The sequence below is a fragment of the Parus major genome, chromosome 2 (assembly GCF_001522545.3).
Source record: "Parus major isolate Abel chromosome 2, Parus_major1.1, whole genome shotgun sequence".
NCBI lineage: Eukaryota > Metazoa > Chordata > Aves > Passeriformes > Paridae > Parus > Parus major.
Genome location: NC_031769.1, coordinates 124,445,334 through 124,463,665, shown reverse-complemented (window position 1 = coordinate 124,463,665; position 18,332 = coordinate 124,445,334). Strand labels below are relative to the sequence as shown.

At 39.4% G+C, this 18,332-nt stretch overlaps 1 protein-coding gene across 1 annotated transcript; it reads right to left on the bottom strand.

The window, feature by feature from the left end:
• Positions 1 to 1,243: 1,243 nt before the first annotated feature.
• On the bottom strand, positions 1,244 to 14,625 carry LOC107201028 (carbonic anhydrase 3-like). Its single transcript, XM_015620211.2, has 7 exons — positions 14,448 to 14,625; positions 14,169 to 14,366; positions 10,739 to 10,857; positions 8,729 to 8,821; positions 7,035 to 7,100; positions 4,621 to 4,776; positions 1,244 to 3,492 (listed from the first exon to the last, which is right to left on the bottom strand). Exons 1-7 carry the CDS (start codon positions 14,482 to 14,484, stop codon positions 3,373 to 3,375), a joined length of 789 nt encoding a protein of 262 aa, XP_015475697.1. The 5' UTR covers positions 14,485 to 14,625; the 3' UTR covers positions 1,244 to 3,372.
• Between the last annotated feature and the right edge of the window lie 3,707 nt (positions 14,626 to 18,332).

The window sequence follows — 18,332 nt, the reverse complement described above, 5'->3', positions numbered from 1 at the left end:
CTCTTATCAGCTTCTCACAAAAATCATTTCTGTGGGTGGCTTCTTCCCTCTTCACTAAATGTCAATTAATGCAAAACTAGCACAATGCTTTGTGCTCCAATATTGACAAAGATAAATGCCAGAATTCATTGAGATGAAAGGCAGGTAGACAAAGTGGAACACACACCATACAACTGCCCCCTTTGCTGGAGCATGGGACAAAATGCCTCAGAAAGAAATAGATACTGTTTTCTTTTGTCCAACTCCCTGACAATATGAACATTCTTCAATGCTGTTTACTCAGCAGAAAAACATCAACAAGGACATCCAGGAGCATCTTTCTTTGAGATACAGAAAAATAAGATATTTGTTCTTTTCATTTTGTAGTAGATATGCAGAATCATAGCTGGTTGTACACAAGGGTCATACCAGGAATTCACAGTTCAGTTACGAATTTACACATGACTGAAAGATGGTGACAACTGTTTCAGTTAATAAAGAAAAGCTTTGAAACTGTAGGAATAAGCTTTTAATTTTTCTAGTAGTGTCTCTTGTGAGGTGTGGGAAACTGGGAAAGTTTAAGCATTTGTCAAAACCTAATAGGTGTTAATTAATTTGAATAATTTGGCTACCCTGCTGTAATTAATATATACATTATAGACACTGAATTCATACGGATTAGTGCCCCAGAATGATTAGAGTAATTTTTACTGTTTGTTTGGGTTGTTTTTTTTCTCTAATATAAATGAGGCAGCAGGATTACAATCCACATGTTCTGATTTTGTCACCAAGGTAATCAGTGCTGAGCTATATCATTTCTCAAAGTATGAAAGGCAATGGAACAAAACTGTGCACCTTATTCTTCAAAACTTTAAAGCATATTTGCAGTGAAGATGATGCTTTTGTGTAATAGTAGTTTGAAGACAGAATGGAATCAGAGGAGATGCATGAGGAAGCAATATAAATTTCAGACTGTATTTTCCTTTTTACCAACATGCAAACCAAATATTGCTTCTTGGAACCAAAACAGCTATTTCAGTAGTTCATAAACTTCTGCCTATTCTACCTTTCAAAAGCAGTAGAGGAAATACACTAAATACTAACATAAATAAAACATAAACATACTAAACTTCAACAGTTAAAAAGTACTAAAATGTCTGTCCCCCTTATATTACAAGCATATGTATCAAAGAAAGGAGCAGCAAGGTTTTCTACTAAGTTCTTGCAACTTTCAGTCACCACTTAGCATAAAAACAGCAATCAATTTATTTTTTATGTAAGTCAATTTATTGATTCTCTGAAGACATAAAAGCAGTTATTTCAAGTGCAGACAACTAATCTTGTTTTATTGCCTCAATAACAAGAGATTAAAACATCACAGTCAATGGCTTTTAGGTCGAAAGACTCAAACCCTTGTCTCAGTTCTTTGTGTTAAAATTTTCTCATCACGAATATCAACTGCATATGAGTATGAGAAGAAATTTTACACATAAGACATAGTACAGTAGAAAAAAAATGTTGCTTTTGAGCTTTCTGTAGTAACATTTTTATGTGTTGAGAAGATTTATAGATTTGGGAGTTTAAAGAAGATCTGAGGGACTCCTAAAATCAATACCGTTGCAAGTGCTGCACTCATAATATCAAAAACTGATCTTATGATAAAATTAGGCCAGTGCCAAAACATTTGTAAACAGGATTCAATCAATACTTTAGCTTCTACTCACATGAACTTAGTTTTTAAAAATAAACTGCTTTATACTAAGAAAAATACATTCCTAATAAACTAAAATACTAATTTTCAATGGGAATTCAGCAATCCTTTGAACAATTCTAACTGAATGAAAAGGATCAAAAATCTGCTCTCAGTTTCATTTCTGGATTCTCACTGAATTGTGCTGATAATAACAGCAGCATTTGTCCAGTGTTGCTGATTCATTACTTCCCTGTTGGAGCATCATTTTTCCAGTGAAGGTGGAAAGTGAAATAGTTAAGGTGAACTGGGAAATGCCTATTCCAGCCATTTGTAGCCCTGGTTTTTTTTTTCAGACTTTGACATTTCCCTTATAAATGCTGCTGTGAACATGTTTGTGTCAACATCTCCAGAAGAACACCCACTACTACCTACTGATGAGTTACAGGAACACAGAGAGCCCAGAAGCTTTCTGTGCAGCAGGATTTATGCACCACCTTTGACCATCCCATCTCCTGTATGTCCAATACTGAATAATCACCTGGGTGTTGAATATAATGTAGATCTTTACTCACATGATCTGTATGTGGGTTCAACATTGATAGTACCTGTACACTGAAATGGTGAAGTTTATATGTTGAAGGACAGGGGAAGTTGATTTAGATGTTTCTGTCTGCCAGTGATTCCTTGCTTGGATCATAGTTGAAAGCTGATGTGTCTCCCCAGAAAGGAACTGAGCCAAACAGAATCCACTTATATTCTCCAGATACAGGGTCAAATAAACACTTAACCTGGATTTTTCACAAGTGGGGATGAAAATGACACATATGAGTCATGCAGAAAGATCCTTTCTATATGCAACAAAATCCCTAATAGGCAAAACCATTAAGGTGTCAAATATAAAAAGCAGGCAGAGCATCAAAAATCCATCATTCTGGGAGATAACAGAGCAGCAGAAGAAAGGAACTTCCCCCTCAGCAATACTAAAGCTGTAAACTAAATACAAAGCAATACGATACCAGCAGGACTCTACAATGGATGGGTGAAGTAACAGCAGCAGTGAAAGGAGAAATGATCAAATATGGCAGCAGCAAGATATGGCAAAGACAGTACATACTGAAAAAACAGCAAGGTCTCTTTTTTTCTTCACACAGAAACTGAGTATGCCTGATTTTACCCTCAGAACACTAATCTAATCTTGGATAAAAAACCATGAGCAAGACAGGGAAAGGAAAATCTGGTATGTTAAAGGGTACTTATTCTGTGGATATCTCCTCTGAGGGTGGGGTGTCTGAGCAAGATCACAGTGTACAGACAGGCATTTCCCTTGTGTTCATCTACTGTTACTTCTGCTTTTCTGAACAACTGGTTCATTTTTTTGCCTTACTATATTTTCTTCAAAATTAATTAAATATTGAAACTGAGCCTATTTTTCTTACAAGACCACAAGGCAGAGAAGTGACTATAAATGCTGAGGCCTTTGTGGTCAAGAATCATTACTTTTCACATTTGCTTACTATGCTTAGTATTTGCATACTTTATTTTTCTGCTTTTAAAAACAGATTCACTTTTACCATTCAGAATTTCAAACTGAGAAACACAGACCTGTGTCCAGAGGAAAAGCAGTAGACAGAAAAAACTAGCTACACTTTTGTGATGTAGGGATTTTCTCACTCAGGTTCAGCTGAGTGAGACTTGAGATTTTACTTGAATGAAGCTTTTACTATCCTGCCCTTCAGAGGCTGCGGTGGGCGCCAGTTGTCAACAAGAGGGCTCATGGGTTCATTCTCATCATTCTTGGAAAGGCTACGGAGCTTTGCCATCTGCAAGGAAGAAAAATTCAAGTGTCTATGTGGAAGCACTGTGGACCTTACCGCCAAGAAAAAACTATGAGATGAAAAAGGAATTTTCTCATATAGTGACAAGCACACAATGACAATGACAGTCTCCTAACAATACTGAGATTACTGATAAAGATTCCTGCAGCCCAGGAGTTTGCATTGTTTCTGTGTATCTTCACAATCCACAGAACAGTTCATCATCTGACCCTTTCCTGGGCTTCTTTTGGTGTCTTCTCTGATTCACACGCACAGTGTGTTAAAAGAATAAGCCCCTACTGTGATCCTGCTGGAGCTGGACTGCAGGCAAATACATTGTGAAAATACAGCTATCTGTGAAGGAGGATCCAGACCTATGTCACTGCAAGGCAGTGGTCGAAAAAGCTGGTGCAGAAGTTTGTATTTTGATCTGCAAGGCAGAGATATGCCAACTGGATTATTAAGTTGAATCATGAATTCAGAACTCAGCTGCTGTTATTAAAACTAACTTAATTTCAGTGTTGCTTTGTTGATTGTTAGCCTTCCATCCAAATGAAAAAAAATATATTTTGAAAACATCCATTTCAGTAGGAAGGATATATCCTGACTTGTATTGCTGAAGCAGAAAATGGTATAAATAGCTGAAAATTTTGACACAAGAACTACAAAATCACCTTATCCAGACAGACTTCTTTTTTTTTTTCTCTGTAAATGCACATTTGAGCTATTTGAATGCAAGTGTTATATTAATTCGTATCTATGTTCAGGTTTGCAGGTTGTAGGTTGTTTGATCTTTCTCACTGACAGCTTTTAAGAAGTCAAGATCTGGATCAGCAATTTCTTAAACCAGGAAACCAGCAAAATATTAGTCTCACTTGCCACTTAATTGTAAAAGATGTAGAATGAACTGAGGCTGCTATCATGGCTGAATTTTGTGGCTCTGGGGCACTTCTGCCTTAGCAGGTTTTCTGGACCCCAAAAACACCACTGCTGAGGCTGTTCCAGGAAGTGTCCTGCAAGAATGCCTGATTCTCAGGGTCAGTTTTACAGCCCATTTCAACAGTCTGTTCTGCAGGCAGTTTCTCACTGTCCACAGCTAAAGCTTTCCCCACCAAGAAGTGGGCTGGAGTTTACCTGGTCTGAGCTGACTTCAATCGGCTCCCTCAGGAGAATCCAAGTGATGCACTCCTCACAGGGGGGTGTGGTGAACGAACCGTGGTAGGTCCAGTAGTCCCGAGATTTGGGGAAAAGAATTGAAGGATCAAAGTGCAGAAAAGGAGCCTCCTTCCCCTTAGGGAAACAAAAAAATTCTCTGCAGCAACTCCAGAGATACACATCTTAAAAAAGTCATCTGTGTCTATGCTATTATAAAGGAAGCAATTAAATACCAAGATTCATGCAAGGAATCAATCTCCTTTTCTTCCTGTCAAGCACTTTCTCAGCAATTAATAATAACTGACATTTTGATTACATTAATAAATTAAAAGAAATTAAAAACTGAATTGTGTGGGATCAAAGCAAATTCATTTTTACATATCTCTGTTCTGGAATTATCAAACTTGTGTTTTACTTTGGGCCATTGGGATAGAAGTTAAAGCCTGTGGCACTGCTGGTACTGTTACCCTTTTATCCAACAGGATAGTGGCCAGGCATTTATCCCGGATTTATTACAGTCTTCTATCTGGAGGAATTTAAATCTACACCTCTCTCTTCCCAAGATTGTGCTCTAATTATATATTCATGGTGACATTCTCAGTCTTTTTTTTTGGCACTATTACACTTAGTGGAGAATTAAAATATTTCCTGTAAACTGAATCCTAAATATTTTACAATTTGAGGTGATTACCACCAGACAAGGGAGAAAGCAGACATCAGACAACATTTCCTGGTAAATCTGCCACCAAATAGAGCAGTAACTCCACAGGACTGTAATGAATATTCCTTGTTCCCTCTGGGCAACAAAAACTAGCCAAGGAAATGCAGTTCACTTCTCTATTGGTATTTTGGATGCAGTTCTGAGAAGAAAGATATGTTATTACTATTTCCTTCTTCTATCATGGAGAATCTTCTCTAGATTAGAACAAAGTGAGTGGCAGAAGCTTAAATTGTTTCCATGCATCCTTGCACAAATTAAGAGTAGGAAAAGTGTCTCCAGTTATATCTTCCTGAAAAGATTATTCTGTAAGTTCAATATGAATTTGCAAGTAAATTCACAAAATTGTGCTTTGTCAGTAAATACAGTACAGTGACCAAGAAACTCCTCTGCCTATAATGCATGAGAGCAATTGAAACTGCTTGTGTGATAAATACACCAGTGATACCACCCATTAATCTTTCTGAAAAATAAGTAATCTTGGGAAAATGTGATGACAGAAGAGAAATAAGAGATAAAATACAACATGTGGTTCTTTGTGTATGCACTTTTCTCTGCTTTATTTCAACTGTTGCTTTTTCCAAAACTGCTACATGTAAATGGCCAAAATAATTATACAGGCATTATGAGAGAAAGCTACCAAAAGAGATACCATTGACACATTGAGGCAGGGGCATAGATAGGTTAAAAATAACCTTCAGTTCCCTCAGCAGAAAGAACTTAAATGCATTTGAAAACTGAGTTTAAAAAATAAAATTTATACAACTCTTACAAAGGAGAGAAGAGCTTTCAGGCTCAGACCTGCACGTCAATGGCAGTACACACATACATACATTAAATGCAAGGAATTCTGGTAAATTTCCAAGAAAATGCCTACAAATTTGATGATCTGGTGGCATGTTCAAGGTGAAATAAAAAAAAATTACTTTTAGCATTATTAGAATCATAAACTTTATCATGAAGCAGAATTGCTGAAGTATGCCTAGAGTTTATAAAGTTTATTGTAAATGAGAATGCTAAATGACAATAGGTGCAATATTGCAGTTCTCTGCAAATAACTCCCTTCAGCAGCTGTATCTATGCAATAGGTATGGACTGGTGCCTTAGATCATTAATTAAGCTGAAAAACAGTTTAGAATATATTTGCAATGCTATTTCTGCTAGTATCATAGGAAGAGAGAACTTAGGACTGGTGCTGAAACTGCACCATGTAATTTCTTTTATAGATACAGTTCCTTCTTGAAACTAATAATGTTTTTAATCTCCCTTACCCTGACTGGGACCCTGCTCTATCATTTCTACTAGTTTCTTCTCATTTTAGCCTAACTAAATTTCTGACTCTGCTATATGCATTTTTTTTAGCTACTGTTGTCTTCAAAAAGCTTTTAATTTCTTCTTGGTATTACCCCACTGGCATATTTTTTACAGAGCAGGACCAATAAAACTATCAATTGTGTATGCAAAGATTGATTAAAAAATCATCTTCCACAAGATTATTTGCTGAAGTGAAGAGTTAAATATTTAAGCAAAATAAAGTATCCTGCTCCACAGTCCAATGCACCATTTCTGTTGCTACTGTTTGGCATCAAAATGATGCCAAAATATGAACCTGAACTACTCATTCCTGCTTCTGTGATTTTCCAGCTACACTATATCACAAAAGATGTTTTGATACCTTGGTCTTAATGTTTTCAATTTCTTCAAGAATTCTTTTCATCTCTGGTTTGGGAGTTTTTCCAACCTGTAATGCAAAGCACAAATACTGTATCTTTTCATCATGTTCCACAGTATTTGAAAGACATTCAGTACATCCCATCTGTCACATTAGGCAACAGCAGTCTCAGAGAATCCAGTAGGGACTGACAGAAAACTATGTGTTCAAAGAACATCAAAAATAGCAGGCTCCAGTAGCTGGCTTTGCAATTTGAACATGTTGAAGGACGCTACAAGGCATCATGCCTGTCTGAGGAATGGACTGCACACTCAGCTTCACTACCCAGGGCTTAACCCTTGGCTCCTGCTTCAAAAGCAACCCACAGCCACTGCGAGATGTCTGAACACTTGACAAAGTCTTGATTGCCTGAAGGGCTGTAGTTCCTGCAGACACTTCATTCTGCAGCACATACACAGTCAGATCAGACTTGATGTAAGACATGTGACAAATTAATGTCTAGATGACCTCAAGCTATGAGGTCACTTTATTGCTTGTGTTCATGACATTTAGCACTGCTAAAAGCTTTGACAACCCAGAAGTGTAGAGGCAGTATGTGTAAGATGTGCTGTTATTGCCATGTCTTGTTCCAAAATAGATTAACTTCAATTCCTCAGTAGGTAACTCAATCCTGTTTTAGTAGTACCCCAAAACCCAGTAATGGAACACGACAAATTCAAAGAAAGCAACAGCTCCTTCACCAAAGAGAAAGAAGGAAATAGGGAAAGAGGGCCAGAGAAGATAATGATACTACTTACTTTTCTAGACCTTTTGGCTGACCTTAGCATGGTTAATAGGAATATAGTGGTGTGCTTTGTAAGTTATGTTTTACAACATAAAACTTTGTCCTAAAATAGGCCAAAAGGAATGACAAAGGAAGAATAATTGAAGGACATAGTCATAGGGGAGAATAGGGACAGGTGCTGACCTTCAATTTAGACTAACCACAAGAGAAAAGGTCAGGTTGGCTCACAGAGTAATAGAATTAAAATGACACTGTGTCTAGTCTGTCCAGGGACACTGTAGCAAAATTAATTACATCCACTTGCTCTTGCTTGTACAAATGCCACTTACTAGTGATGAAACATTAAAAGGACACTATTCCTGGATGGTGTGTTCAAGCCGAAATGCTCACTTGCAGCTAAAAGGATTGAAGTTTCTGTAATTTATCACTTTTGGACTGTGTGCCCACTAGCATTTCTCAATGTCCTAGACCACATACAGATTTGATACAAGTACTACTTAACTTCTGTTGAGTTTATAAAAAAGTCAATCTGAAAATACTGGTACAGTATTATGTTGTTTAAAAGTTTATGTATTTCAAGGATAGAACGTCCAATGATCTTATTTTACCATCAATTCTTTTTTTTTTTTGGAGTGGGTTCATTCAACTCATTTTGATCCCCAGCTTGTGTGGAACCAACAAGAGACCAGAGAAGGGAATCAGTCAACATAACCTTGCTGACAGGCAGATACAACACCTGCTAGCAGACAAAGGATGAGAGGAAACATTCAGTCTATGCAGACCCTCTTCCTCACCCAGTGCACGCCACAGGAAAGGGCTGCAGTGCAGGAAAAAACATTGGTAACTTTTCCCCTTGCACTAGGGAAAGAGGAAAAATACAGAAAATTGTAAAGACTGAATATTTGCTACTTACTTTCAGAAAAATGCCCACAACAGCTACACCATCAGGTTGTTTCAAAGCTCCAGCAAAATTACCATGTTTTGGATTCCAGTGCACCATATGTAACTAAAAATCAATTAAGCCTCAGTTATAAACACAAGAAATTGTCAACAGCACAATCTTCACTATAAATCAAATTAAGAAAATATTCTGGTACACAGTAAGTAAAGGAATGGACATGAAAAAGAAAACTGTTTAAGTATTTATTTCTTACTGCTGTTCCCATGCTTTTATATGCTCATGCTTTCCATAAAGCATTGCTTTGAATTTAATTGAAGCATAGGACAAAGAAAATGGAGTTTACCACACAATATCAGACAATGCAACTATAAATAGTTTAATCCAAGCACATGACATGCACACATGCAGTGCATAAAACACCTACTGACATGCACTTCATCTCAAGTACATTTTTAGATCTTCAGGTGGTGCAGATGTCAAGGATTTACACTGGTTTGTATGTAGTGCATATATTATTGGTTTGTATCTCTTACTGCTCTTGGCACATCATATTGGAATGGAGTGGGGTTATAATTGGACATTTCTTTCTCATATCCACTTTCAACAATGCTGTATTTTCAGGATATATTTCAAATTTTTGAATCCCTGTCCAGCTAGAAAATCTCTAGCTCATGTATATAGCAACAAATGCTGCAACTAGCAGTGTGCAATTTCAGATTAAGGAGAATTTGGAACAGTCATACGTGTTCTACACGTATATATACACGTATAGATACAAAATCAGTGGTTTTTTTTAAAGCATATTTAAAATAACCAAAAAAATAATTTGTCCTGAACTTAAACTAATCCATTTTTCTCTGTTTCATTTCTCTTGAGGGTAAGGATTCTAATGTTAAGGATAAAGTTGGAGCAACTATAAATCTTTGGCTGCAATGTAGCTAAAGTACATATATTCCAGGCATCCTTCTCCTGTCAACAAATACATGAGTACTGCTAACAAAAGTAACATAAAAAGTCTGTGCTTGAACTAGCCAAGAAATAGTTTGAGGAAGCAGATATTTTTTTCTCTTTAGTTGGCCACAGAAAGCAGAACACTAGCAAAGATTGTCTGTGCTTAAGGAATGGGGAAAAAAATCCTAAGCCATCACCTGCAGTCATCTCTGCAATGTTTGTGCACATTGACCCTGCAAATATTTGCCTCAGTTTTGTCCTGCAAGAGGTGGGCAAAGCTTCTTCAAGCTCTGGGCCACAAGAGTACAGGTGGAAGGCAGTTAAACACATACTGATTTTTGTGGGCATTGGTATGTATTTTGAGCCTAATCTCAAAGTGGAGGAAGGAGGCAGCCTTTGCTAGCAATTCTCTAGCGTCAATAGTTAATTCACTTACATTTAGGACCTGAAGAAGTATTCAGGGCCTAAAACATTCATTAATTTTAATGAACTAGGACAACAGCCCTGCAGTGGTTTACATTTAAAACAAAACAAAACAAAACAAAACAAAACAAAACAAAACACAAACATTACATTTTATGTCGTTCCTGAAAATAAACCCAGCTATTTTAAAGCAGATATGTTCAGGAACTAAGACATACTCCGAATCAGTTTTAAGACGGATCTAATTTTGAACATCAGCTTATCAAATATGCTTTTAGTGAGTTTTTCTATTCTTTCTGAAACTAGCTTGGTAACTCAAGCTATACCAGAAATGACTAAATGCCAAAAAAAATTCAGCAGATCTTCCTATTTGGAAGTAACAGATTGCTTTGTCGCAAATAGTTTTAAAACATTCAAAGATACCAGCAAAAACTCTGGCATGAAGAAATCCGTGTTAGTAGATACTTGCAGGGATACATTTGTCAGCAGCTGCAACTTACACCACTGCATTTTAAGCAGTATTCACAAGTTTCACAGGCAGGGAAAAATCAATAGCTAAATACTTTCAGGAGGGAGAATGGTTAGTGTGTTCAGATGAAAAAGCAGACAAATTCCAGTCTGAATGCTACCACTACAAACCCGTCCTACCTCTGCCGCGTACTTCTGGCCGTCGATGATGTGCTCGGAGCCGTGCTCGTCGGAGGAGCCCCAGTGCAGGTGCAGCTGGCGCAGGCGGTAGGCGCCGGTCAGCGGCCCCCCTCTCAGCACTGCAGGGACACAGCATCAGCACCTGCCACCACACCAGCACCCCATGGGGACACAGCACAGCTCCCCTCCTACCGCCAGCCCGCCACAAGGCGCCCACAACACTCGCCAGTTTATGTGGCTGGTGCTAAACTCTGCTGTCAGGAGTTCTGTTTGATGTGAATGCTGTGGAAGCTGCTGTGAGTCAAGCACAGAATCAAAGCCCAGCTACCCAACAAGCCTCTTTTCTCCTGGCGAGTGGACACACTACAGTTCCTGGTATGGAGAGAGGAGAGTGTTCTCAGGTGATTCTCGTCAAGAAAGGGTCTTTTTTAAAAAGATTGGTGTTAGGGCTGTTGAATTTACCCAAAGGTGCTTCAAAAAGTACCTCCAGTCCATGATTGGCATACCTTTTTCAGGTCAGACACCTAAACAATGGTTACAGATAGCTGCTTCTAAGAGAAAATAAAAATTAAAAAAAAAATCTGTTTCTTGGAAGTGAGGGAAGACAATGAAGTTTAGGTCAGGTGAGTTAGAAAATTGTTCTTGAGCCACCAGCAAGAGAAACTAAGAAGCTGTTACTTCTGTTGTGCTTAGCCAAATAATGCTGACCATGCATCAGTCTGACAGTTGACATCAACTCTGACTTTCAGAACATCACACCTGCTCTTTCAGCCTGGAGATTCTTTTGAGCAGGGACTGCTTAGAGGATAAGCTCTCAAATGTATTTTTCATTCATTACCTAAGGTTGGAATGAGTCGTGTTTCCTTACACAGAAAGCTGATAATGTAGTTCACAACTGCAGTGCCAGAAGGCCTTGTTTAAATAGCATTCAAGTTTGAACTTCCACCAATAGCTTTGAAGTTCAAAGTTAACATTGAAATCCTCTTTTGCCCAATGGTCTCAAATGAATTCTTGATATCCTACAAGTTGGAATACCTACACAGAGCAAGAGGTTTAACTTTGTAGTTTCTCTTTTTAGTTGGTAGGTGTCACAACCATCAAGGGGAGGGCCAGAAAAAAAGCACTGTTGAGACTTAAGCAGTAATTCCTCTTACTTTTAAAATTTTTTCAAACATAAATAATCATAACTCAGTATAGTATCGAGTAATATTGAGTAAACCTTCTGTAGAAGCCTTCAATGAAAAAAAAAAATTATAATAATAATAATTTCAAATATAGGACAAAAAAGGCTTAGAATCCAGCTCCTCAAATTTGGTTGGTATTTGGTTGCCATTTCACATTGGAATCAATGGGAGGAAGGAGCTGAATTTATGCGATCTACCTACATTTCCAAGCTGAATCAGTGTCAGATTTGGAAACTCATTTACTACTCATTTCTTACAGGTAGCCCTTTCCTGAGCTAAAATACTGTGAAGCACTTGAAAACAGCACTTCATAACAGTATACAAGTCTCTCTAGCATAAAACCAAACCTTTTTAACATTCAAAATCTTCCGTGTGATTGGGAAAATAAAAAATCTTCAACTATATTTCTTTTTCCAATAAAAATGGAATCTGTGACTACTATGTATCTTCATCTCTTAGCACTGCAGAAGCCAACAAATGAAGGCAATAAAATGTCTACAAAATTTTTTCTCATGGTTTTCTGAACTGTCAGGCATTGTATTCTGATCAGACACGTGCCTGTGAAACGCTTGAGTCCTAAATTACTGTCCAGCAACCTGCAGAAAGTAAGGGCAGCCAGGAGTGAATGTACACACTGCATGCCCAAAGAAACAACAGAGGTGATCAGGAGACAGACAGGGAGGAAATGGAGGGAAGATTACTAAGAGGGAGTGCTGCACCAAGGACTGCATTTGGTTTGCCCAAATTAGAATCTTTCTCCAGTACTGTTCCCTGGGCAGACAACTTCTTGAGCAGCCTAAAACACCTAAAACACCTCAGCCTTTAGGAAGCTGTAAAAAAGACAGAACAGAACCACTATGTAAAAATATTCATTACCTATTTCCTTCCCATGGTTTCAGTCCAGGCATTCATTTTATGCAAAGCTTTTGGAAGAGCATTCTGGCTTATAAACGGAACTTGTTACAAGGGCAGGTGGTGATAGGGCAAGGAAGAATGTCTTCAGACTGGAAGGGAGTATGGTCACATTGGATATTAGGAAGAAATGTTTTACTGTGGTGTTGATGAGGCACTGGAACAGGTTGCCTGAGAAGCTGTGGATTATCCATCCCTGGAAATGTTCAAGGCCAGGTTGGATGCATCTTTAGTAACCTGGTCTAGTGGAAGGTGGTGATGAGGGTATGGTTGGCACTAGATGATCATTAAGGTCACTTCCAATCCAGACCATTTGTGTTTCTATGGTAATAAAACTGCAATTTATGAGATTGCTGTGTAGAAACAGTGGTCATAAATACTAAAGGAGCATAAAAATACATAATTTAGAGACAGTCCTGGTCCTAAATAGTTGAGATGCCATCTGAGAGACATGGAACAAAAATAAGTAGCTGTAATGATAAAGAAGTCCAAGGAAACAAGGGGCTCATCAAGATAAACAAGAAGGAGAGTGATCTTTCAATGTACTATGGATATATTTCATCTGTGATATAGCTTACTAAGAACAAAATCTCAATACAAGTGCCATCAACACAGATGCACAGAAATACAAAGGAAAGTAACTGTTTTCCATTAATTATATTGTTTTCTTTCTTGATGAAGGACCAATAAATACTGCATGCTTTTGAGATGTCTTTGTATTATATATTATGAATTTATTAATTTTGACATTTGTTGCCTATCTGCATCCAGAGCTATACAGATAGAGCTCTGCAATCAAGTTTTGAACAATTTAATTTAGAGAAATGAGATTGCTTGATCTCAATTAAATAACAAAGCCATTTGTTTTCCAGAAACTATAAAATGCCATTTTACATAAATGCTATTCTCATAACTTTTTTAGGCTCTGAGGTACCTGAAAAATTAGTATGCAGAAGAAATCAAGATCATAATCAGTAGAAATGTATATACAAGTTTTTTGTTTACAAAGTATCTCAGAGCATTCTAAACCACTCTGGGCACCACTCTTGTCCCTTACACAAAACCTGGAGATGTGGAGTCTGATGAAGGAGGTGACATAGGGAGAAGTCCACCATCCAGCTGTATTTCAGGGGTTCCCCTGTAGCTAACAGCCTTTCTGTCCCACTTCAGATCCACCAGAATAAACTTCAGGAGCATCTTTTTAATATTGCCAAGCGACTTTTTTCTGCTGGCCTGCACAGGCTGGATACTAAAGGGCGCTTTTTGATACCTGGCACTTTGAAAACGCTTTTTTTGCTTTGATTCCTAGCAACCCCCCAAAAATCCAGACCGACCTGATCGATCAAAAGTGTCGTCGAAGACGACTCGGCAGGTGCGCCCGTTGTTCAGGATGGTTTTCGCTGCCCCGGGGTCATAGCTGGCGTGCCAGGAGGCGAGAGAGGAGTCGTGCTGCACGTCCTTGCTGTTGATCTCAATGGGGGACTGACAGTCGCCCTTGGCCAGGGGGTAGTTTTCGTGCCAGCGCTCGGGTCCTGAGGGACAAAGACAAAGAAACGTCTCCCCTGCTCAGCCGGGCTGATGCCGGCCCCCGCGGCGGCCCCGAGCCCCCTCACCGTTGTCGCTGTCGTAGCCCCACACGGACTGGGCCATGGCGCCGCTGCCCGCTCCCCGTCCCGCTCTGCGCTGCTCCCCTCCCTCCCGGCCCGGGGGGCTTTTTATAGAGCGCCGCGGCTTCGCGTCCTCCCCGCAGGGCCGGGCAGGGCCGGGCAGGGGGCGGCCGCCGGGCAGAGCCGTGCTCTCCCCCGGAGGAGGCAGGGGGATGCCGGCAGGACCCCGCGGTTCCCTCCATCCCCGCCCCGCAGGCTCAGCCCGGGGACAGAGGGTGCGAGGCGCGGGCGAGCCGGTGCAGCCCCCGGGGCCGTGGGTCCCGGCTGGGTGAGGAGAGGCTGCCTGGACAGCTCGGCCCCAGCGCCGGGAGCGGACGGAGGGAGCTCGGTTCTCCCTCCCCGGGCAGCGCCGCGGGCGTGAGGCACATGCGGTGACTCGGGACGAGCTCCCAGGGCGGGCAGGCTCCCCCACTGCCGCTTTCCTGCTTTCACAAATGCTCCCCTTGCTCAGAAGGGGCCTGTGTCTGCCTGCAGGGATGTCTCACAGCCTGTGGAACCGCTGAGCAAAGGAAGCCCCAAAGGAGGCCATTCCTGACCATTGGCTCAGGTTTGGATTTGGTGTTGTCCAGTCAGTTCTTCATGCAGGGAGCTTCACACCAAATATATTTCACATGTTAGGCAATTTAGCTGTGGGTATTTTAGTCGGGAAAGCATTTGATTTTCAGATGATGGGGAGTTAGTGACAGTATGGTTGCAATAGTTGGCTTTTCCTGCACATCTGTTCTGAATACTCGGCGGTTCTTCCATAGCTTTGTCAGTCCATGCTAACACTGATGCAACTCTGTCTACCTTGAGCTAAAAATTCAAACTACATAACTCAAACTAAATGCTATTCCAAGATAAATATTTGGGAGTCAGTCAAGAAGCACCACAAACCATGGAGATTTCCAACACAAGTGCAGTGAACTTGTTCAAATGCTCCTTGTACCTATCAGCGCAGTAATGCAGCGTGGAATAAACCTGCAGCTGGGAGAGGTTATACCTTTTGTGTTGGTGAGGTACAGGAAAAAGTCTGAGAAGCTGCAAAATACAGAGCTTAGGACTAATTTGGTCCTATTTGATGTCCCCAAACCAGCTGGAAGATAAAGGTTCCCCTTCTAGTTGTGCCGTGTAGCTAGGCTAATAAATATCTAAATATGGACTTTGTTTAGCATTACTAAAAATTACTTTATTAAACTTGATCAGTAAATTCTTCATGCTCTGAGTATAAACGTAAGTAGACATCCTGAATCCGTTGAGACAAAGGTAGGACAAGTTGTCTCACTTAGGAAACTGCATCTGAGAAAATTTCTGTAGTGATGTAAATGGTATTTTTACATAGAGAAGATACATCAAATTAAAACTCAATAAACCTTAGAAACTTACAAAATATTGTAAGAGGTATCCTTTACTATCTTTAGAGGAGCAGAGATGTGTTCATCATCAAAGTATCCTCCAAAACATGTAGTTCCTCATACCTTCTTTGGGGAGAATTCAATTAAGAAAGTACTAGGAGGGGACTTGGGTACAATGATATGGAAAAATACATATTTTTGCTTTCGAAAGAGACTCTGGGGCAAAAGAAAAAACTTTTTTATTTTACTCTGTCATCAATCAAATGGATAGTGTCACATCTGTTGGAAGGGCAGGCATGTAAAGTTGACGCCTGTTGCAATTTTAAATCAGAAAGCTTAGACATTAATCCTTTTGAATTGGTTTCTACCTTATCTGTCTACAGAGAAACACTTGTAAGCTTGTGAAATTCTAATTGGAGCAGCTTGTTTTCTGTCTGTATAAGCAGACAGCTTTAGTGGCCTTGTTCATGGAAGTCTCAGAGAGACTTTTAATCAACTTCATACACACAAAGAATGCTTGTTGGAGCCCTTTGTGGAGGTGAGGAATATTTGTATTACACAGAAAAAGATGCAAGGCAGTTTTTCCCCTACTATTTAAATTCACTGCTCTATGTGAGACTTTTTGCAATCTTTATTAAAAAGCCCCAGCCAACAGTGAAAGTCTTCATATTTTAGCTTTCCAGTGAGCTAGTCCTGTTGCACCCAGAGGAGCATCTTTTTGCTCGTTGTGCCTTCCAGGCAGTAACTTACACACAAGTGACAAATGTAGGTACATGGAGTCAGCCCCAGGCACTGTGTCATCCCACAACTGACTGCTTTCTTTTCCTATTGCTTTCCACATCAAAGGTGGAGCAAAAAGCAAATGTATTAATATTACCTGCCTTAAGAGATAATCAGAATAGCATTTTTTTTTTCATTCCTTAGGACCTACATTTATTCTTTTCTTTTGCTATTGTCTCAGAAATTCATTATCTAACTTGTAAAAAATTGTTTTTTCTAGGAAATAAACACTTCTGTCACAGAAATTACATTATAATTAAGAAAAGGTCACAGCTTCAAACATTTAAGAGGCATGTAGTTACCTAGTGCATTCACACTTTTATTCAGTGATTTCCTTCTATTTTGTAAACCTTGGACATGTTGTAAAAGCCATCAGACATCTGAAATAGCAAGAGCATAACAAGATCAATCTATCCTATCAATGAAAAAGTTCAGGATTTTAGTAATTGCAGAAATCATCTTACCCAAAACTGGCACCCAGTTATAGAATCACAGTTGGGCACCTGATAACAGTTTATTCAAAAGACTATTAAAATAAATAAAACATGGTGGTGCTGTTGGATACCTAACACATAAGATGTTTTTCATCCAAAAAAGGGGTTTGTACATTTGTTACCTAAAGGAAAGATTGAAACAGAGGCTCCAGAGTACAAATAACATATTATATCTATGGAACACCATCTGTTGGATGTGCAGTTCAGATGCTGCATCTGCTTCTGCTAAACAAGCAAAAACCATAACCATGCTCATCTCACTTACAAAAATACCTTACCTGAAGTCATAGATTTTCTTTTTTGAGAATGGAAAGCAAATGAGCAGAGTCTGGAAAATGGCTCAGAGCCATGGCTTTACCCAGAGTACACAAAACACGTACAGGAGAATGATGCATGGAAAAGCAACTGGCAGCAGTTTTGAGCTCTGCCAGCCATGACTGTCTTGGCCAATACCTTGAAATAATTAGAACAACCAAAATACTGCTTCACCTCAGTATGCCAGTTTCCAGCTGTCTTCAGGAGCCAGCATGACAGCTAGGAATGGCTGACTGTGAGGGGACACAGAGGTAAATGTGTCAGCAGCATGTAATTCAAGAGTGTCTCTGCTCAAAGCTAAGGTTTTCCAAGTTTCACCATGCTCAGGGACATTTCCCGTGAGTGATATCATGCAAAGGGCTTTGCTGGAGCGCAGAGTGTGCCCGTATTGAGTACACTGTTAAGTGAGCAAAAGCATTTACTCAGTGCCTGTGACCAATCTAAATATATGTTCTACTATATTTAATAGCATGTGGAATAAAACAGTACAACAAAAAGGAATCTGATAATGCACAGTATGGATGGGGCAGCAGTGTTTTTTGACATATTGCACATTGCATGCCAGGCAGTGCAGGAAAAGCATGTCACTCAATGCTTTTGATTGAGGGATGCCATGGTGGCATGCCATAGCCAAAAAGCCAAATTGTCATATGCCTCACTGAGATGCCATGCTATGGAAAACATTGTAGGAATGAATGGAAACCCCTCTTGACAGCCAGATCTTATTGGAAGATCTGCCAAAGGAAAATGAGAAACATATTGGGTTGATTTTGCTGTTTTTATAAACAATTAGTTTTTTAGGTATATTAACATTTTTATTTGTGTAGTACCTCTAGATAAATATTAGGCAGACTTTTACTACATCTTTCCAGTTTAGAAGGTGTGTAACTCAGCAGTCTGTAGTTTAG